Source organism: Phoca vitulina, unplaced genomic scaffold (genome assembly GCF_004348235.1).
Source record: "Phoca vitulina isolate PV1807 unplaced genomic scaffold, GSC_HSeal_1.0 scaffold33, whole genome shotgun sequence".
NCBI classification, from domain to species: Eukaryota; Metazoa; Chordata; class Mammalia; order Carnivora; family Phocidae; genus Phoca; species Phoca vitulina.
This window is the reverse complement of record NW_022589736.1, coordinates 23,017,354-23,040,562: the sequence shown is the minus strand read 5'-3', so window position 1 is coordinate 23,040,562 and position 23,209 is coordinate 23,017,354. Positions and strand designations below refer to the sequence as shown.

Here is a 23,209-nt window from a genome sequence, read left to right as displayed (position 1 = left end):
TTACATTTTCTTCCTCTGTTTAACAGGGAAAGTAATACCTACCCTATGGGTAGCTGTAATCAAAATGAGATAATGTATCTGAAGCATACTGCACCGAGCCAGGCACACAGTAAGTACTCAGTAAGTGGTAGCTATTGTTTTATACATACACACATTGAAAAATCTGGAAAGCAAAGAAAATATATCCTTAATTCTATCACCCTAGTAACACAAACATGTATTTCTTTGTAATTTATGTCCACATAAAAACTTATTTTATATTATTATAATTGCAATATATAATTTTATCTCTCTTTTTACATTACAATCATGTTTCCATATTACCATGTAAGAGTCATAATTACCTTTTTAATTTGCCAAGTGAAATTCCATTAAGTAAAAACTACCATAATTTAACCACTACATTCCTGCCAAATATTTGAGGGTTTTTGATATTACTAATATTACTACAATAACATTTGCATGAATATAACTTTTTCATTCTGTGGAATTCTTCCCTTAGGATGAATTCCCAAAGCAGGTTTTTTAGAGTAACCATGAATTCTTTCATGACTTAGATTAGTTTTGCCAAACTGCTTACCACAAGTTTAAACAATTTGTAGTGCCTCCACCAACGGCCATAAACATCATGTCCTCTCCAACCTTCAGTATTAATACTAATATCTTGTATTTATTGAATATTTACCATATGCCAAGTACTTGTCTAAGTGCTTTGCATATATTATCTCATTGTGCTCACAATAAATCTCTGAAACACCTACTTTTAGGTACCATCTTTTGCAGATGAGGAAGTTAAGGTTCAGGAAGTTTAAAAGCCATGTCCAAGGTTATACAGAAACTAAATGGTAGAACTTGGACTCAAACTCAGATCCTGTCTAATGCCACAGTGCTCTTAACCATTTGGCTATATTTCCTCTTTACTCTTTTTTCCCCCTAAATAATAATAAGTGGGGAAAGACATTTTCACTGATGTTTTAACATGCAGTTCTTTGATTACTAGCAAAGTTGATCATTTTTACATAGTTTGTTTTAAAACTGTATTTTCTTGTTGTATTATTTGTTCGGATTATTTAGCAACTTCTGTAAAGTGGTGGGGGCAATTTTGTTCCCTCTATATTCTTTACCAATCAGGTGTGTCAGCACAAACTTCACACAAGAGGTCCATGTCCTTCTTGATGAATTCACTGAGCTGTCAGTTTATAAGAGGAGGTACTACTCTTTCCCCTCCCTCTTGCCCAATATGGGCTCAATACAAATATATTCTAGAAAGTTATCATGTCCATATCTCTTCAACATTATTCATTCATGCGATATGTCTCCTGCTTGGTTTAGAATACCCCTATCATGAGAGAAAGTAAAGACCCAATATCCCCTGAAGCATGAAAAACTAAAATTTTTTCACTGAACCAATTTACCAACATCTTTGAGAACCCATCAGTATCTCACTTTCCTCATTCCCCACTACCATCTCTTTCTATCTTCAAATTTCTCTTCTACTAACTAGAAAAAGGACTGAAATGTGCAGGTTTTTTTTTTTTTCTTTTCAAATTTTTATTTAAATTTTAGTTAACATATAGTGTAATACTGGTTTCAGGAGTAGAATTTAGTGATTCATCATTTACATGTAACACCCAGTGCTAATCACAAAGAGTACCCTCCTTAATACCCATCATCCATTTAGTCCATCCCCTGCCCACCTCCCCTCCAGCAACCCTCTGTTCTCTATAGTTAAGAGTCTCTTATAGTTTGCTTCCTTCCCTCTTTTTTTTTCCCTTCCTCTATATTTATGTTTTGTTCCTTAAATTCTACATATAAGTGAAATCATATGGTATTTGTTTTTCTCTGACTGACTTATTTTGCTTAGCATAATACTCTCTAGCTCCATCCACATCATTACAAATGGCAAAATTTCTTCATTCTTTTTGATGGCTGAGTAATATTCCATTATATATGTATATATTATATGTGTATATAATATATATTAATAGATTTGTATTTTATTTTATTTATTTATAGATTTTATTTAAATTCAAGTTAGTTAACATATAGTGTATTATTAGTTTCAGGGGTAAAATTTAGTGATTCATCAGTTGTATATAATACCTAGTGCTCATTACATTAAGTGCCCTCCTTAATGCCCATTGCCCAGTTACCCCTTCCCCCCACCCACCTCTGCTCCAGCAATATACCAAATCTTCTTTATCCATTCATCAGTTGATGGATATTTGGGCTCTTTCCATAATTTGGCTATTTTTAATAATGCTGCTATAAACACCGGGGTACATGTGCCCCTTCAAATCAGTATTTTTGTATCCTTTGGGTAAATACTTAGTAGTGCAATTGCTGGGTTATAGGGTAGCTCTATTTTTAACTTCTTGAGGACCCTCCATACTGTTTTCCACAGTGGCTGCACCAGCTTGCATTCCCACCAACACTGTAAGAGGGTTCCCTTTTCTCCACATCCTCGCCAACATCTGTTGTTTCCTGTGTTGTTAATTTTAGCCATTCTGACAGGTGTAAGGTGGTATCTCATCGTGGTTTTGATTTGTATTTCCCTGATGATGAGTGATGTTGAGTATCTTTTCATGTGTCTGTTAGCCATCTGGATGTCTTCTTTGGAAAAATGTCTATTCATGTCTTCTGCCCATTTCTTAACTGGATTGTTTTTTGGGGTGGTAAGTTTGATAAGTTCTTTATAGATTTGGGATACTAACCCTTTATCAGATATGTCATTTGCAAATATCTTCTCCCAAGACGAAATGTGTAAGTTTTTGTGAATTTGTGATCCAAATAACTTGGCCATCATTCAAAACTTATCTCCCATAATGTATGGAAACATCATTAAAACTGCATCTATAGTTCACTAAGCAAAACCAGATTTACCTAATAAATCTAAATTTTAATAATCCTGTTTTCAGATATGCTCCATTACCTGCATTATGTCTTGCAATATATCCAAGTGCCCAAGCTGCAGCCTCCTTGACTCCGGGGTCAAAATCTTCCAAGCATATCACCAGCGTATCCAGTGCTCCACAGTCAACTATTGCCTGAGCTAGTTGAGGAGAATGTTTACCAACTGCTCGTAACACAAAGGCAGCTGCTTTCTTGTAAAAACGCTACAATGATAAAATAGATAAAACTCAAAGTGAATTAAGCACTTATAAAACCAAAAGTTAAAACAGACCAAAACCAACATAAAAATGACATTAATATAAAGCTCAACAGCTTTCAAATCCAAAGATGAAAAACATCCTGCAAAATCATTTTTTGATGTTCCCCATTGCTTCTGTTCAATAACCAAACTGAAATAATGTAAGTCTTAAATTACATTTCAAATGTTTTATTCTGAAATATTCATTTGGAAACTCTATAAAATAAAATATAAACATTGTATTTCCTACCAATTCATAAAATAATGAGATTTTCTGTATCTGCATCACACTGAAAAGTATTTGTTTCACCCATGGGAACTCTTAGATTGTTAGCATGTGCAACAACACTGTCCACTGACAAATTCATTTCCTTTACTTGCCCTCAGTCTCTAAGCATGGTAGGCTTTTCATGACCTCAACTAATCTTTTGGTGTCCCAAGTTACCTGAAATAACAACCATGTTTCAAGATGCACTACCAATTGCTGGATAAGCATAAAGGCGAAACACTCATGATACATTTTAAAACCTTTCCTGGTAAATAAACTAACCAAACAAGGAGATGTGTTATTTATCCCCTCTTAGAAATGCTTTTTTAAAACAATAAATACAAATGACTTACTGTTAGGTGAATTTTAAGTAATGCTTCATATTTATAAAAATCTCTATATAAAATTTTATCAGATTGAGAAATAATAAAACTGAAACACAAGACTAACATGTTTTTCTTCATATAACTAAAAAAAATTAAATGTATAGGAAGTATTTGGCTATAACATTCACTGTTGTTTCAAGGTTAGTATAATGACACCAGTAATGGTCTCTGTCTTTTATTAATAGAATCCAATTAACCCCGTATTGTAGATTCCAAGTTTTTATTTCTTTACACTGATGACTAAAAGTGACTAGGTGACTACAGCACCTGTTTTGAAAGCATGTTATTTACTTTGGCCAAAAGATTAAGATACAACAAAAATTATAGGAGAGGGGAAAAATACATCAAGTATATTTTAACATATTTTATCTCAAAAATTGGTATATGTTGATGATATAAGAAATATGCTGTGTTAATAATGATGTTTTGATTTGATATATTTCTTTAGTTTCTTAAATGTTAACATATATAGATATTAAAATATTTGTTATAAAGGTTAATTTTATGTCAGTAACCAAATATCTACTAACTTACTATAAAACTTAGAGTTTTAAAGTAGCTTTCCATTATTTTCTTATAATCATGGAAAAATAATGGTGATACATTTCCTGTCATCACCTTAAGCTAAAGTAACTTTTTATATGGCAGAATTTTCAAATTCACAATTTACTGGCCATTGATAGTCACTGCTAACTACAGTGCCTATAATTCACACCTTCTGATCTCATTTCCCTTTTCTCCTAATTTCCGCTTTTCCAAATTCCTCTCTCTTCTCTCCCATTCCTCACCAAAAGAAACGCCTTAAAAAAAAAAAAAAGCTCCATGCCAGGGACTTTGTACCTCATAAAGAAGACATTAAATCCTGTCAGAAATGAGTTAAAGGACTGGTAGGTGAAGGACACAGAAGCCTGGGAATCCTGCCTCACATTCTCACTTTCTCCTCACTTCTGCCCTAGCACTTTTTTGTCTCTTTACAACTAATGGACACTCATTCACATTTAGATCTATTGAGAACCTTCTTTGTGGGATACCAGAACACAGACCCTGCCCTTGAAAGAAGGAGTTAAGAGTCCAGGAAGAACAAAGTCTAACAGTATTTGACTATAGAAGGAACACCTGCAAGAAAAACAAAATTTCTGAGATTCCTCGTAGAGATAAGACAGTCAGTAAATGACTCTCCAATCTATAAAAATAAAGCAAAATTTTAAACAATTAGGATTTTTTTTTTATTCTGGTAAAATACACATATTTACTATTTTACCCATTTTAAAGTATACAACTCAGTGGCATTTAGCACATTCATGGTGTTGTACAAACATCACCATCCAGTTCCAGAATATTCTCAGCAGCCCAACAAGAAACCTCATACATGTTAAGGAATCACTCTTCATTCCCCTCTCCCCCCAGCCCCTGGCAACCACTAATCTGCTTCTGTCTCTATGGATTTGCATATTCTGGACATTTCCTGTAAGTGGAATCATACAACATGTTGCCTTTTGTATCTGGCTTCTTTTTTTAGCATAACGTTTTCAAGGTTTATCCATGTTGTAGCATGTGTCAGCACTTCATCCCTTTTTATGACTGATAATATTCCATTATATGGATGTCCAACATTTTGTTTATCCAGTCATTCTTTTGTTATAGTGAATAATGCTGCTATAAACGTTTGTGTACAAGTTTTGTTTGAACACCTGTTTTCAATTTTTTTTGGAAATCTAACTAGGAGTAGAATTGCTGGGTCATGTGGTAATTATATTTAACTTGACTGCCAGACTGTTTTCTATAGCAGCTGCACCATTTTACACTCCTATCAGCAATGTATGAGGGCTCCGATTTCTCCAAATCTTCACTAACACTTGTTATTTTTTTCTTTTCCTTTCTTTTTTTTTTAATCATGGCATCCTAGTAGGTTAAGTGATATCTTGCTGTGGTTCTGATTTGCATTTCCTAATGGCTTATGCTGTTGAACATCTTTTCATCTTCATTGGCCATGTGTATATCTTCTTAGTATGTGTATAGATGTCTATTCAAGTCTTTTGCTCATTTTTAAATTGGATCGTTTGTCATTTGGTTACACAAGTAGGAATTTAATCTTAAAAATATGTCAAGAAACATATATCCTTAGGTTATGATAAACTAACAGAACGGAATAAACAGACCAAGACCCTATCTACAGGGAGGTCCTTAACTATTGTTAGGTGATACTGTACAGAAACAGAGAGTAGAACCAGACAGGAGGGGGAAAAAACTGGGGCACTCTTAGATGACCCTTAAAAGGACTGACATGTTTACATACTTGGTATAAAATGCTTTATCAGACCTTCTATTACATGTATTCTCCTTCCTTTTGTATGCTTCTCTCCCCCTTGCTTCCAAGCTGTCTCTTACAGTTTCCACTAACCAGATTTCACCTGCATATAAGGATTGCTGAAAACAACTTTTTATTTGCCTAAGGCTCCATACAGGTCTCAAAGACTGATCCCACAGGTTTAAGACTCTCATATACAGAAATACTGCTTTATATATAATCCCATTAAAAATTGTGTAATCTTTTTTCTTATATTAACAGTAATGGAAAAAAGCTGCCTATCACTCCCAAAGTAAAATACCCTAAAGGTATTATTATGTGCAGTTTAAAGAATTAAAGGTTGTATTAACATCCTAAAATTCTAAAGCCTATAAGCTTACAACTGTACCCAAACTAAGCAGATTTTTAAAAATCTAAAACAAGACAAAAAAAAATAACTAATTTTTTAAAAATCTTACATTCTGTTCTGCCAATGAATAAACAAGCTGTGGAAGAATGTCACCCTTCACCACTGCTTCTGCTAGTTCATCATTATAATTAGCCAGTCTCCCAAGAGCCAACGCAGCAGTCTGTTGAATTGTTGGGACCACATCCAGAAGAAGAGGCCTCAGCAAAGACATTACACCTGAGTTTAGTTATGAAAGAACAGAAGTCAGCAAAATTTAAATGAAAAAGCAAATATACAATTCAGCATATATGTAGATAAGAAAATTGTAGGAAAAAAGCGGTAAAAACAAAAAAAAAAAATATCCACTAAAAACTAGTGGTATATTTAGAAGCATCTAACTGGCCAAGACAAAGAATGATACAACCTGTAATTATCAAAGCAGGAGCAAAGCATGACAAGAAAGGCTTTGGACTTAGGTTAAGAGTTTAAATCCCTGATTTGGCAAATAGTAGTTATGTGACCTGATAGGGCTGTCATGAGGAATGCAGAGAAAGATTTGGAGCATGTAGTTTAATGCCTACCTAGCACATGGTAAGGGGTAGAGGGGGGCTGTGGGGGATAGGTTTCCCCCAGCCTTTGCAACTCCTATCTTTCAGGGCTCAGTTCAGGTCCTTTCATCTCTATGGATCTTCCATTTGTTTTGTTTGGGTTTTTTTTTTTTTTTTCCTCTGATTCCAACAGTTGGATCTTTACTGTGATTTCAACTGGCTAGGGCCTCACATTCATGAAGGGATGCAAATTCAGATTTCTGATAGTATTCCAAAGAAACAAATTCTTTGAGATAAGTATCTTGTATTACTAGCTCTCATAATATTCACTCTAGGGTTGAATACATAGTAGGTATATCATCATCACAGCAACAATAGTAAAAGTTAGCTTATATTTATCCAGCACTTATTATATGCACATGTTTTTTTAAGGACTTGTTTTCCATATTAATTCACTGAGCTGTCATAACAAACCTACGAAGTTGGCCCTATTATTATGTATATTTTACAGATGAGGAAATGGAGGCTGAGAAAGGTTAAGAAATCATCACAAAACTAATAAATGATGGAGCATGGTTAGAAATTCAGACTTTCCTCATTAAAACTGCTAAATAAATAATACATATTGAAAGTTGAGGAGGTGGGGAAAGGGAGATAAAAAATAATTACATTTTAGTCATTTGGCTATTCCTACTCTTTATAGTACCTTTGCCTTATTATAAAATACCCAAAATAGTCAACTGCTATTTGGGCTTTAATGATGCTGTTTTAGTCTAAGGTTACAAGAAAGGTAATGACAGAGTTCAAACTGGAACAAAACGCCCCTTGACTTTCTAAACTTTACTTAATTTGCAGCAGGCTATTCAACTAGATGTTATTACATCTCTTCTTTAAAATCATACCACAGTGATCTAGAAAAGCAAATATTATCAATATTCTTTTATAATGTTATATCCAGAAACATTTGATATAGAATAAAAGGAAAATATTTATAATAACACTTAGGATTAGAACAAATTAAGATAAACAGTACTACCAATAACATAAGCAGAGAATAATGATGCTTATCACAGATACATGTAATGATGTGACCCGTGGCTTTTCACAGTTTCCAGTTTTATTTAGTGATCATTTTTATGGCTAGGGTGATTTGATGAGATCATCTTACATAAGACCACAGTTGCAAGTTTGAATCCCACTCAGGCTGGTTACCTTTGCAGGCACACGGCACTTCTACTCACACCTAGGTCATAGCTCACATTCAGCAAATCAACATCTCTATACTCATAAGTGTTGCTAATATTACTATCTATACTTTTTATAGTGATAATTTCTGAAATACCTCACAACAAAAAGTTTAAAGTGCAGAATAAGGTATTAGAATGACTACCAAATGTTAACATGGGTTCTTCCTAGAAAGTTGGATTTAGAACAATTTGTTGATCTCTTCTTTGTAGTTGCTTTATTACCTGATTTCTTTTTTTAGTTTTTTAATTGTGGTAAAATACATGTAACATAAAAATTACCATTTTAACCATTTTTTAGTGTACAATTTAGTGTAATTATCACCACTATCTAGGAACTGCGGAATTGTTTTCCACAGAAGCTGCGCCATTTTACATTCCTACCAGCAAAGTATAAGGATTCAAATTTCTCCACATCCTAACCAACACTTGTTATTTTTTGTTTTTTGTTTTTTAATTTTAATAATGGCCACCCTAATAGGTGTGAAGTAGTATCTCATTGTGGTTTTGATTTTCATTTCCCTAGCGCTGTCAGTGAATGTCTTTTTATATGCTTATATTGGCCATTTGTACATGTTCTTTGTTGAAATGTCTATTCAAGTCCTCTGCCTACTTTTAAATTGGGTTGGTTTTGGTTATTGTTGAATATAACTTGACTTTTTATAACAAATATGCATGATTTTAAGTAAAATAAGTCAATACTCTAAAAAACAGGAGCTAAATTTGTTAACATATATTTGAAGTTTCATAATAAATACATTAACAAGGTCAAAAAATATAAAGTATAATAAGTATGCTTCAAATAGTTTTAAAAGAATTACAATTATGTTTCATGTTACTTTTTCCTGATGGTTCTGGTATTTCCTTTTTTTCCCCTCATTTGATATATTTATATATGTGTGTGTGAAGGCAGTGGCTTATTGTCTTTTGAAATATAATTGGAAAATCAATCTATACTGGGTTATTCATTCTGGTATTTTGAATTCAATCTCAAAAACTTTGAACTTCTGTGTTAAGAAGTTGAAGAATGAATTCATCTATCTGGGTCTGTAATGTTTAATTTAGTTATAAGTGTTTATTATTAGTTACAGTATTTAGCTAATATACCATAAGTCTCCCAATTCTGGAAAATTTCAATTTGCAGTTTTAGCAGTAAAATATTTTACCCCCCTACAGGTATTTGACCTGTCCATATATTCAAAGGAATTTTTTGCTTTATATATTTTCTCCTCCATTTTTCTACACATCTGGCCTAGGAAAAATAAGATCAATAAGATGACACACCATTCCTTTCCTTCTATCCCTGTATTTAATACCAAAGTTAGGCCTCTATGCAGATGCCTCTGCTCTATCATTCTTTTCCTACATTCCTTAGTTCAGACAGTAGCACAATAAGACTTTTGAAAAATTTAACACCTCTGAACCTATAAAAGTAAAAGCTAAAGTTTCAGTTCAAAATATCTTTGGGGGCACCTGGGTGGCTCACTCAGTTAAGCCTCTGACTCTCGATGTGTCAGGCTCCATGCTCAGCAGGGAGTCGGCTTCTTCCCCCACCCCTCTGACCCTCCCCCTGCTCAAGCTCTCTCTCTCTCTCAAATAAATAAATCTTTTAAAAAATATATCTTTGTTTGAATAAGTTCATCTTTATTAGAGAAAATATTGCCCAAATGTCTAGTCCTTGAATTGCCTCTAAGTGCTTCATAATTATCAGTCCCCAGGGACATGTTTTTTTATCTCTTACACAGATTAAGCATGGAGACCTTGTTATTCTAATTACAAGTCTGTCCTAAAAATACAGATAACGATACAAGAGGAATGAAGGAAGGAAGGAAGGAAGATAACACGCGAAGGAGCAAGGGTGGGAGAAAGGAGAAAAGAAGCATATATAACATAAAAAGAAATTTTTCCTTACCTGCCTGTCCATTAGGTATCCATGGTGTCTGATCCTTGGTGAATGAATGCATGAAAATTTAGAGTCCATAAATTACAGCACTTTGAATAGTGGCTACTACAATAGCGGATAAGCAAGGTCTCTAGTGACAGCTAATGACCTCAGTAAGGTCTCTACTGAAGGAGCCCACAGGTACTAATATTTAAAATAATAATTCACATATTATACTCTAATATCTATAAAACAATTGTTTCCTCTATAAAAACTGATCAAATGGTGTGAAAGTCTTTCTGAAACTTCTAGATAAATCTTTACAATCTCTCCCCTCCCAACTTTATAGCTCTGAGTTTCTTTTCTGTTTTTCTTGTTCCAGTGCCATACTGGAGACATTGTTTGTAATATCTACATTTCAATCCAGTTATGAAAAAAACAACAACAAAAACAACTTTGCTGATCCTGCCTCCAGGCATTCATTCAAAAAATAGATCAGAGTTTATCAACTGGCAAGCAATAGGATTACATACCTGAGCAAAGGTAGTTCCTTCCCTCAAGAAACTAATAATCTAGTGGAGATTATAAAATAGCCTCAAAATAATCACAACTCTTTAATTTCTTTTAACACAACATAGGCCTAATTACTTTGATTGTACACACCAATTACAGATATAAATCAGGAAGGAAATATCAAACATTTCCAAGACCCAAAAAATCCCCTTCTCGTATTACATGTATATAGTTTATATACATATTACCTCAATCTGCTGTGCTTTATTAAGATAGTTAACATCTCAACTTCGTTTCTTTAAAAACAAGTACCTGCAAACTGGGTCTTTGGGTCCACATAAGTCCTAGTAAAGATTTCTGTTTACCCTGGTTACTTCTCACCTTCTTTGTTTTTTAATCTTTAAAAATTTTATTTTTTTATTGTGGTAAAATATACATAAGAAAATTGAACATTTTAACCATTTTTAAATGTACAATTAGGTATGCATTAAGTACAATTGTGCAACCATCACCACTATCATTTCCAGAACTTTTCATCGTCCCCTAACAAACACTCTATAATTCCCCCTTTCCTCCTTTTCTACCATATATTTTAGAATTACTATGGAATGAATAATTATTCACCATTCAAGAAATATCTATTAAGAATATACAAGGTATTGAAAACCCAATCATCCTTGACATCAAGGAACTTATAAAGGGGTCAAGAGAAATAAACAAATGCAACACATTATGATATATGCAACTAAAAGAGAAGCAGAGGGTGCTTTGCAAATATACAGTGGAGCATCCAACCTAGGCCTTGAGGGACACAAGGAAGACAACCCCAGGAAAGGGACATCTAAGTGGAGATTTGAAGGCTTTCAGGCAGATCACAGATCGTCTGAATAATTGGAGGGAATGGAGAAGGGAAGGACTGGACAGTTTTCCAACCAGGAGGAACTGTATAAATGAAGCTCAGAACCAAGAGTTTGATATGTTGACAAAACTGAGAATGCAGTATGACCATAGTACAAGAGGGGAGCAAAGAGTTGGGAAAGAAGGCTAAGAGATTAACAGAGACAAAAGTACTGAAGAGCCCAATAAATTATCTTAAGTATTTTGAATTTAATCTGAACATTAACATCAGTGTTTCTGTACTTTGTAAAGAAGGATCACTGATTACACTGGGGAGAAAGGATGAAAAGAGACAACATGGGAGGCAGGAAGACCACTTAGGAAGCTACTGTATGAATATAGGCCAGATGTGAAGATAGCCTGGAGAATACTAATGGCAAAGGGAAAGAGAAAAGTGAAAGGTCTAGATATTTACAAGACAAACTGATTATTGTGAAGAAGAGGGAGGAATTAGTGATACTTCCAAGTTTCTGGCTTAGACAAAAGATGCATGATTGTTGCAGCCTGTTGAAGAAGCCATGATAAATTCATACTGGCCTGAAATGTGAAGTGGAAGGGAGCCTGATGCAGGGCTTGATCCCAGGACTCTGGGATCATGACCTGAGCCGAAGGCAGACGCTTAACCGACTGAGACACCCAGGCGCCTCCCACTGTAGGTATTTCTTGGCTGATCTAACATACACTTACATAGCATTTATCATGTGCCAGGGACTCCCTTAAGAAATTTACAAATATTAACCCATCAATCCTCATTACAATCCTATGAGGTAGAAAGAATTTTATAACTCTAGCATCTATGCTCTCCTGTTTCTCCCTCCCCAATATCAATCATAGCCCATTTGCCAATGAAAACTAGCCTATATGTGCCAGGTTTCAAATGCATAATAAAGGGTATAATCTGTTGAATTCACTTAATTCTACCATTAACATTACTGTAGCTCTCTTCCATGATTACTGCATTAAACTGAAATTTCATTCATTCTTTCAGTGCAACTGTCTGACTCTTGGCTTAGGTCATAGCCACCACCGTCTATATGTGAGATTTGAATTAAGTACACAGGTCACAAAAGTTATGGCAAGTTCAATTTACATGATATTTTAGATAAAATGATTGGAACTTACATGTTTATAATTACATGAAGAAATATAAGATGGGCCTTTAATACAGTTTTCAAATGAACATGTTAATTCCACACATCCAAACCTCTCTTTCCAAGCCAATATCACTGTCGTGAGCTCCAGAGCCCTACGTATCCAAACTGTTCACTTTAGTCACTGGCACATAGATATCCCAGACGCTTCAACTTCAACACTATTAGTGAATGAAGTCACCATTTTCCTCTGCTGGCAACCAGAAGACTGTGAGTCACCCTGAACTCCCCTCTCTCCTCACCTGCCCCTCCCCTTCTACTAAGTCACAAATCCTACAGATCTGTTATGCAGCATGACAGCTATAACAAAAATGGGCACATGGTCTTCCTGATCCTGTTTTAGTTCCCTCCAATCAATTCTCCACACTGCTGTGAAAATCATCTCTCAAAAACACAAAATGGATCCCTTCATTTCTCTGATGAAAGTTTTTCAGTGGCTTTCCATCAATTCCAGGATAAATCCAAACTTCAGATGAGGTCCTTCAGAGGTAGGCCTGTTTTCCTCTCCAGCCACTGCCTTGCCTCTCTGTAGCCCTATTACCTCAAGAGGCTCCTGCCATATCTAAACATTCGCCTTTTCTATCAAGCACTACCTTTCCTCTTGCTTCTGTGCCTTTGCACATAATATTCACATTATTACAGTTTTCCTCTCCCCCTTCTTCATTTGGCTAACTCCTAAGAAATTCAGCCAGATAATACCTCCTTCTAGAAGTCTCCCATGAAAGTACCTCTCCAAAGCTTGAGTTAGGTACCCTTCATGTGTGCTCCATATGTCTATGTAATGGACACATTTCAAACAATATTCATATATCTCTCCTTTAGCAAATAAGCTCCTTAAGGGCATCGTCTACGCCTTCTATTTTTGCATGATCAGCATCTAAGCATGCATCTGGCCCTTGGACACTCAATAAATTTTGAATGATGAATGAACAAACTGTGAAATTTAATGTGCAATTTTCTCTTTTTAGGCAAATTTTAGTTAAAAAAAAACAAAATGAGCTTCTGTTTGGGGTGACTTTTATTTTTTTTTTTTTTTAAAGATTTTATTTATTTATTTGACAGAGAGACACAGCGAGAGAGGGAACACAAGCAGGGGGAGTGGGAGAGGCAGGCTTCCCGCTGAGCAGGGAGCCCGACGTGGGACTCGATCCCAGGACCCTAGGATCATGACCCGAGCCGAAGGCAAACGCTTAACGACTGAGCCACCCAGGCGCCCTGGGGTGACTTTTAAAAAGTTTTGGAAATAGTGGTGATGGTGGAGCGCCTGGGTGGCTCAGTTGGTTAAGCCACTGCCTTCGGCTCAGGTCATGATCCTGGAGTCCCTGGATCGAGTCCCGCATCGGGCTCCCTGCTCGGCAGGGAGTCTGCTTCTCCCTCTGACCCTCCCCCCTCGCATGTGTTCTCTCTCATTCTCTCTCTCTCAAATAAATAAATAAAATCTTTAAAAAAAAAAAAAAGAAATAGTGGTGATGGTTGCATAACATTAGGAATGTCATTAATACCACTGAATTACACACTTACAAATGGCTAAAATGGCAAATTTTGTTATATTTTACCACAATTTTATGAAATTAACAATGTATTGGGGTGCCTGGCTGGCTCAATCAAAAGAGCCTGCGACTCTTAATCTCAGGGTCATGAGTTCAAGCCCCATATGGTGGGTGTAGAAATTACTTAAATCAAAAAATTTTCAATGTACCAAAAACCACTGAATTTTACACTTAAATGAGTGAAAGATATGGTATGTGAGTTATATCTCAATAAAGTGATTTTTAGAAACTTTTTAAAAATAAAAAATAACAAAATGGATATGTTCATAGTTCTTTTTTTAGGTATATGAGTCATTTAAACTGACCCTTTGCCCCACAGCACCCCAAACAGATATAATTGTATCTTAATTTGGAAGTTTTCTTGAGAGCTGCAAATACTGAATTAGTCCCATCTTCTTTTGTCAATGTGTTTTCTCTTTTACGGTTTGTACCTATAATACTCACCTTCCTGCAGAAAATTGGAATGTTCATGAATGGGGTAAGTAGAGAATAAATAGGACAATTATAAAAGGATTGTCTGCTCCAAGAGGTTTCATGGGTAATATTTGAAGAGGTCACTTTTGGAAGGTAATCAGTTCAAATTCTTTCTTCAAATAAAATGTTTTATTTTATTCATACTCTACTTACTCTAAAATTTTTGAGAAAGTTTTCTCTAAAAGATATATATACAAAGATAACCATGTAGTAGGAGCGCCTGGGTGGCTCAGTCTGTTAAGTGTCTGCCTTTGGCTTGGGTCAGGTCATGATCCCAGGGTCCTGGGATTGAGCCCCGCATCAGGCTCCCTGCTCACAGGGGAGCCTGCTTCTCCCTCTCCCACTCCCCCTGCTTGTGTTCCTGCTCTCGCTATCTGCTATCTCTCTCTCTCTGTCAAATAAATAAATAAAATCTTAAAAAAAAAAAAAGAGCCATGTAGTAGAGAGATGAGAACTGATAATTTTATAAAAATATAGGTTAAGAATAGCTGCTGCAACTCTGAACTCTAAACATATCACTGAGTGTCCTGGAAGCAAAAGTAAAAAGGGAACCACTTTGTGAAATAAAGTAGGAACAAATTTTTTTCCTGAAATTTCATATGTAGGCCTAGCTTGACACATAATAATAAAAATTGGTTGAATAAAAGAGTGTATCTTTACATAAAAAATATTTAACATCAAAATGGACAATGTCTTCAATGATAGATTTAAAGAAACTATGGGGAAATTTATTTTTTAATAAGCCCTCAAAAAAAGGCATATTATTAGACTAATTCTACAGAGATATTTCAATGGAAAACTAATGTAAGCTAGTCTATGTATATAACTTAATAGTGATTCTAATGACACAGAAATAGAATATACAGAAAAAGTGGATAGAAATCATTTCCTCTGAAGACACATGCACACATACATACAGCACAAATATCACTTGTTTTCACCTGGATTTATAATAGAACTTGAATAAAAAATAAATTTAAAATTGAGCCACCCTATGACAGAAAGCATGGGGCATATGGCAAAACCAATATGTCACTTTGAAATTAGGAAAGTCTGACATGTTCAGAGGGGCCATCCCACCCACTACAAGGCAAGACCAAATTTTTTTTCTCAAGGGTGGCGCTGGATTTCCCCTAGGGCCAGTACATCTACTCAGTAGAAATCCCAAAGTTCTGACCCCAATGAACGTGGAGTAAAAATCCTTCACACAAAGCATGATTAAGTAAAAAACAAAGGGAAGTATTAAATATAATCAACCAACAAATATCAAGTGCCTGCCTCTTCATTGTGCTCTACCCCCCATGTTCTCAAAAAGAGAGCGGACAGTCACAGGGTAGCTGACCACCTTGGGCTCTGACGAAGTCTCCGAAATCTCCGTTGCACTCTCCCTGATCCCAGCAGGGACTCAGTCCAACAACTCTCTGAAGTATTATCTCGGTTTGCAACTTCCAGTGGATTACACACTTTTCCCGGGGTGCTTTTAAAGAGTTCCTGGCTTGATAAGGCTTTCCTTAGAAGTCAGAGGAAGCTGAAGGTCCTCTAGAGTTCTAAGTCCAGTGTAAGCCCTAAATACAACTCCCACTCCCTCAAACCTCTAGATACTTATCAATTAAAGTTAGTTCTCTGCATCTGGCCTCCACTCAAGCTCCCATAACGGTCCTCAAGGAGATCTCAAAAGCTAATTACACACAATTACTGGATAGCCTTTGGTACCCAAAGGCCTAAACAGATGACTTGTTTTAATAGTTAACATTAAGGTTTATTAGGAACTCCTAGAACCATCTAGAAATAGCTTACTAATACCTACAAGGTAACACAGAAAGAGTGCAATGTCAGGCAGCAATTAAACATCTTCTAGTCCCAGTTTGTCCGGGACTAACTCTGTGATGAGGGCATTTATCCAACCTTTTTGGGGCTTAATTAAGAAGATACCTATTCTACCTATCTGAGCTGTTATAATAACCTAATTTTTTAAGAGATGATGTGAAAACACTTAGAAAAACAATTACTCCTGGGGCACCTGGCTGGCTCATTCAGTTGAGCATGCGACTTTTGATCTCAGGGTTGTGAGTTTGAGCCCCATGTTGGGGACAGAGATTACTTTTAAAAATTAAATCTTAAAAATAATAATAATAATTACTCCTTTCATTCTATTTAAATACGTTGAACATCTGCTCTATACTAAGCATTATGCTAGGCATGGAATTTACAGTTTGTGGAGAAAACAGAAACTAAATCATTGCAATTGTAATGAGTATCATGAAAGAGAAATATCAGGAGCAAGGAAAGCATAAATCAAGAGACTTAACTTACTGACAGGGTTCAAGGAAGGTTTCCCTGAGGAATCAACATCTAAACAGAGCCATAAAGAATGAGTAGAAATTAATTAGACAAAGAAGTACAAGAAAAGGTTCTAGTCAGAGGAGCAAAAGCCATGAGAAAACATTGAAATGTGAAGAGGAGTTATGAAATACTTAAATAACTTTTCAAAAACATTAAATTGTCACATTTTCTCCCCCTCTCACTCCCCTTGCTTGTGTTCCTTCTCTTGCTGTGTCTCTTTCTATCAAATAAATAAATAAAATCTTAAAAAAAAAAAATAACCCACACAAACTTGCCATTTCTAAGCCCCACTCTTACAGGGTCATCCATAGCTTAGATTTTTCTTTTTTAATCATCCAGTTTTTCCTAAGAAAACAAGGACATCCTAGCCCTGGCCATATTATTTTCTACTTATGTACCAATGCTTAGGTAACAAAACAGATAAATGTCCATGTAGGAACAAGGGTTTGGAACACAGAATAAAATTTTGAATGATCTTGTTTTTAGGACATATTATTAGGTGCATACAAGTTCAGAATTTTTATAGTTCCCTCAAATGTTTTCCACTTAAGCATATGTAAAACAAGCAAACCACAAAAACCACTATCCCTATCTTTTAAGAAAAGATCAGTGCTTTAATTATCAGGCATTCAAAAGTCCAAGACTCCTTTTATATTCATGAAATTTAAATAGCATGATTGGTTAAGTTTTTTTGAAGTTGCTCTACTAATTATCTTTTCAGTTTCAATATCCTTTGGAACAGTGGGTTTTGTAAGAAAATCATGGTACTTGTACCTACCAGGCTATGTTTTAAACATAAATGCTTACCACAGACTTTTCCTTCTCAGCAAACTGAGGTGCTAAATCATTAATCTGAACACTTTCACCCTGCCCCAAATATGTGTAACTTAAGATCATTATTATTTTCTTGAAATGTAAACTCATTAAATTGCCTAAATTTGCAAATTAGCTTCACAGAGATGCATATTTAAAGTGTTAGCAATTTTCTCTATTCCTACTCTTCTGAAAATGTGTATAACTAGTGATTAGCCATGTTTATTGTTCTGCTATAGGTTATATGTTAAATATTACAAAGTATTAATTTAAACTTTATCCCAATTTTTCTCACATAAATAGCTGTTTCAGAAAGTTCATTTTATGAAACTGAGCAATTTAAAAATAAGTTTTTATATTAGCTTAGTATAAAAGACTTTCTAAACAACCCAAGTAAGAGAGCCTGATAGTCCAATATGCCACAAAACATATTACTTACATTTTATAACTAAAAAATCACCACCATTTGCTGAAATTCTACAACTGGTAGAAGTAATAATGTATTATCTCTACTATTTACAATGTGTCACATGTGTTACTGATTATTCAAAGAGGGGAAGTATCAAAATTCATTTTTAAATAGCTGCAAGATGTAATGGTTCAAACGTACAGGGCTGGAAGGTGCATAAAGAGATTTTATAACAAACATCAAACTTTTTAATGTTTTCCTGTATGTATTTGATTTAGAAGGAATAAAATCTCAGTAAGAAAAAAACAACTCTAGGTTATAGACACATTGTACACCGTTCTTTCTAGTAACAGTTTTGGCTAGAAATCAAACTTATTTTTGTCCAAATACTCTGTGAAGAAGATATCTTGCAACACTTTGTTTGCTTTAGTAATTACTTTGGGCATATGTAACAAAGCAAATATTCTTATTAGCACATCAAAAATACAATGAAAAAGATCAGAGATATAAAATGAAATAAAACTCCATTGATAATTTTCACCTTTAAGGTTCCTTTCACAGTGAATGACTTAAAAAATTCTTAACAAGTGAATTACTGATTTATCATGATGCATATATAGAAAATGTTTTTACCTTATCTTGGATCCATGATACATATTTATTTAAGCAGTTCATTAGGGGAGAAAAGTGAGAAAACAAAACAAAACCTTCCCAGGTATGCAGAGAGTATGTCAAAGTCAGGAATAAAATGCAGTGGTATTTTATGCTATCAAAATGAAGTCACCTGGCTGAAAAAAAAACTTGATCATAATACATAAGTGATGCATACGTATTGTGGCTCATTCAAAAGTATTTTTAAATCCATGTTGTTTTTTTTTAAAGAACAAACCATTTCAGTAGTTTATAGGCTATTAAGGTTTCATAACAAAGCTTACAGATTATTTTAATTAAAAGAATAAATATACTGGAATATTCATTAACTGTATCTATTTAAAATTATTAAAGGAGTGCTTAAATTGAATCTAGATAACATGAATTATGTTAAAATAAGTTCCTCAAGAAAAGAAAAATTTAGCATTCCATCAACATTGGTCAAGTGCAGACAACTTCCAAACATTGTTATATTCCTTTTGTGTTCCATTCCTTCATAAGCCAGACCATAAGTGGAAATAGGTAGCTATTTAAGATGTCATATGTAGGTCCCTTATATTTTGGTGATCACTTAGCCTAATGGTTTGGATTGATTAAATTCCATAGTACATTCTATATTGTACACTTATAGGAAGAGATAAACTGCCACTACTATATTAAAATGTGATATTCTGTATCTTGTTACTAATATCCCCATATTACAGTATCAAATTTTTTAAATAATTTCATTTTCCCTTTTAAAAAAATGTTTGTTTAGCTGTTTACCTATAGTTCAGAAATTAGATATTTGTAAATAGTAAGTGTCCATTCACAAAAGCCATTGACAAGTAGGACTGAGCGTAGGGAAGAACTAAAAATTAAGTGCATTTTAAAAATGTACTATGCTCTAATAAATTTATATTTGTCAGTATATATGAAACACTGCGTCCAACACTGTTCTGGGTACTTTGGGGAGTATACATCCATGCACATAAGCACACACACACATGCAGAAGAAAGAAAATTAATCCATATGAAACAACTACAGAACAAAAGATGATCAACTTGAGATTTCCAAAAGGAGAATATATTAGTTGTTGTCCAGGGCTAGGGACAAGAGGAAGGTAGGTGTAGTTATAAAAGGACAATAAAAGTGATCCCTGCAGTAATGAAAGTGTTGTGTATCTTGACTATAGTGATGATGGATACACACAGGATAAAACTGTATAGAACTAAACACACACACACACACGAGTAAGTACAAGCAAAACTGGGAAATCATGAATAAAATGGATGGATTTTTATCAGTTTCAATATCCTGGTTGTGATATCATGCCACAGTTTTGAGGTACAGGGGATCTCTGTATTATTTCTTACAACTCATGTAAATCTACAATTATCTCAAAATAAAAAGTTTTAAAACATGATTATCAAATACACTTTCTATAAATACACCCCCTCCAAAGAAATATACAAGGAATAAACACCAAAATCTCTCTCAGTGACAGAAAAAAATTGTCATTTAGATGCAATAGTAATTCTCCTCAAAGAAACCAGAGTAAACATTATTTCTAAACATTCTTGCCCTGTCAATATGTCCTTAAATTTCTTTTAATTCTGTGTTAATTTGAATGAGTTTTAAAGATTACAAACTATAAATTGAACATTTCTTATGACACAGTAGTGATAAAATGCTACGTTACTTTGAGTTCAGATGGCAGTGGAATCATCCTTAATCCACCATTATCTTCTCCATCTGTTTATGTTAATGGATAAGCAAATCACACACTCTCTCTTCCTCTTTCTAGAGTATGCATGATTTCGGACTGAGGAGGGGGTGGAATGACAGCGCCGTAAGGACTTCTCAAAGCTAGCACTTTACCTACTTTGAATGTCTTAGAAATTATTCAAGCAAATCTTTGCCCTTTCACTAATGCAAGGCAAGAAATAATGTGTCAACCGCTCTGGAATTCCTTTGGTGTGAGGAAGTCGAAGGTGATCAAAGGCAGGGTGACAAGCAACGGCACCCGGATAAAATGGGTCTGATTAAGGTAGATTCCCATTCACGTAAAATGACTTCCAGGCAATTCTTCTGGCCTTGACTTTCAACTTAAACACTTGGCCTGGTTGCGATAAAGATGGAAATAGGGACGTAGGGCCCCTCTCACACCAATCTGGAAGCTTCACGCTCTTGGCCTCACACCCAAAAAGACCAGCTAAAGAGAACGAATGCTTCTACTGTCTCCGCGGTGGACTGGAAGAATTTAGGGACGCCGTCCTGTCTCCACCCTGCCCTTCTCCAAAAGCTCAGCTGGCAGGGGAGCGGGGAGACAGGGAGCCGGGGTAAGGCCGAGGCTGAGGCAGGGGACCGGGGACGCGGGACTAGGCAAGGCCAGGGACCCTGGCCGACGAGGGGCCAGGGATCACGGGGTGAGGGGGAAGGAGGTAAGGGGCGACAGAGGGCTGAGCACCGGGGTGACTAGAAACTCGAGGTGCAAGACGAGGCAGGGGCCCCAAGTGACACAGGGCCGGGGGTGCGGAGCGACCCGCCAAGCGGGGCGAGGGGCGCTGAGCGACGCGGGGTCTGTGCGGGCTCACCCGCGTTCTGCAGCGTCTCGATGTTTTGGGGTCTGGTCGCCAGCTCCGCCACCATCTGCACGAACTGGGTCCGGGCTTTCTGGTACTGCTCGAACACTGCGGAGGAGAAACACGGTGGAGCAGGCAGCCCCGGTGCCCCCGCGGCTCCCGTCGCCAGCCCGTCGGGGCGCCGCCGGCCCCGGGCCTTACCTTGCAACACCTGCCTCTGACTCATGGCACCGGCAGCTCTCGGCCCGCGACCAGCTCGGCGCCTACGCGGCCCGGCTGCTCCCGGCCTGCGAGAACGCCGAGGGGGCGACCGCGGCGACGACTCGGCCACCGACGGGAGCCGTTTCTCTGTGTGTACCCGCGTCTCCCGGGCAACCGACCGGAACCGGAACGCGACCGTCTCGCGGCAACGGCCAGTCCCGGGCGTGACGTCACGGCCGCGGCACCGGGCGCGGGGCGAAGGCAGCCAGCCCCGGGGGAGCTCCGCCTGCAGGGGCTCCCGAGACGTGCCACACTCGCCAAGCCGCCGCGGGAATCGTGCGCCGTCGATGTCACGATCCTGCCGCGCGTACAGGGCGTCCGCCCAGGAGTCTAGGGTTCTTTGCAATCCGCACCGCACCCGCGAAGTTTCCTGACTCCGCCGCGGACTCGGTCCCGACGAGGGGGAGCCAGTTAAAGCGCGGCGAGGCTAGTAAACTACGTCAGTGGCGTCGTCTTTGGCTTAGACGGTCAAGAGACATCTCACATATGACATTGTGTAATCTGATACATACGTTATCAATGCAACCTTAACGCCGAATGGTTTTCCCCTTTAATCCAGCTTTCATGGGCCTGACATTTCTGGTTTCAGGATTCCTGGAGGGTCAAGACAACGATGTTCATAACTTAAGCATACTGCTTTAAAAGTATTTAATAAACACTCCTAGAGATTCAATGAGAAAAGTAGACGGGGAACAATATGATAAATGTCCTGTCTTCCGTGACTTTCTCCTACCTAACTACCAACTTTGCTGTTTCCTCACTTTTGTGATTTTTAAACAGTTGTCTTTGTCCTTTAAACTTAAGCTTCATTTTGTTGCTAAATGACATTTCCAAAAGGAAGGGAGAGAGAATCTTTACCTGGAAAGTTTTGATTCACATTATCTTAACCAGACTTCCCTAGCTTGTATAAGTTTAAATTTTTACCCAGAGTCTTTTAACAGAAATTAAGTACTTAGTCTATCACTGGTTTCTAGCTTGCCTGAAAACTGTATACGAAATGTTTCAATGACAGGTGTCAACTTTGAATGTTTCTCCATCAGAAACTACAATTTCACCAGGTGTCAAGTGAATAGATAGCCACAGCCGCTGCTGAGTAGTGCCAAGACAGGAAAGAAACCTCTTGATAGCTCTTCAATAGAAGGGAGTATGCAAACTTAGCTGGTTCTCATATTTGGGGTGAGTCCTATATAATAATCTTTTAGCTCTCCCTCTGACTTGAGCCCTCTGATGAAGTCCTGATATTTTGTGGAGCCCCAGATAGTTGGGGAATGGACCAGCAATAAAAGAGAGGAGTAAGTGTGTTCAGTCAGGTTCCCTGTTACCCCCGGAACAGGTGCATGTCTTTTGCTCCGCAGTTCAGAAGCCAGTAATACTCACAATTCCTTTACCTAACTCCAAAGTCATAAG

General features: G+C 36.6%; 1 protein-coding gene across 2 annotated transcripts in view; it reads right to left on the bottom strand.

Moving 5' to 3' along the window:
- The window catches only part of SPAG6 (sperm associated antigen 6), a 62,750-nt gene extending 40,844 nt beyond the window's left edge, over positions 1-21,906 (bottom strand). Inside the window, exons 1-4 of one of the 2 annotated variants that reach the window (XM_032426064.1) lie at positions 21,743-21,906; positions 21,554-21,649; positions 6,572-6,738; positions 2,933-3,116 (exon numbers count right to left, since the gene is read on the bottom strand). In XM_032426064.1, the coding sequence (XP_032281955.1) occupies positions 2,933-3,116; positions 6,572-6,738; positions 21,554-21,649; positions 21,743-21,767 (472 nt within the window). In that variant the 5' untranslated portion in view covers positions 21,768-21,906. Of the gene's footprint in view, positions 1-2,932; positions 3,117-6,571; positions 6,739-10,205; positions 10,258-21,553; positions 21,650-21,742 lie in introns of those variants that run through there. The other variant, XM_032426065.1, reaches the window with a different exon arrangement.
- Between the last annotated feature and the right edge of the window lie 1,303 nt (positions 21,907-23,209).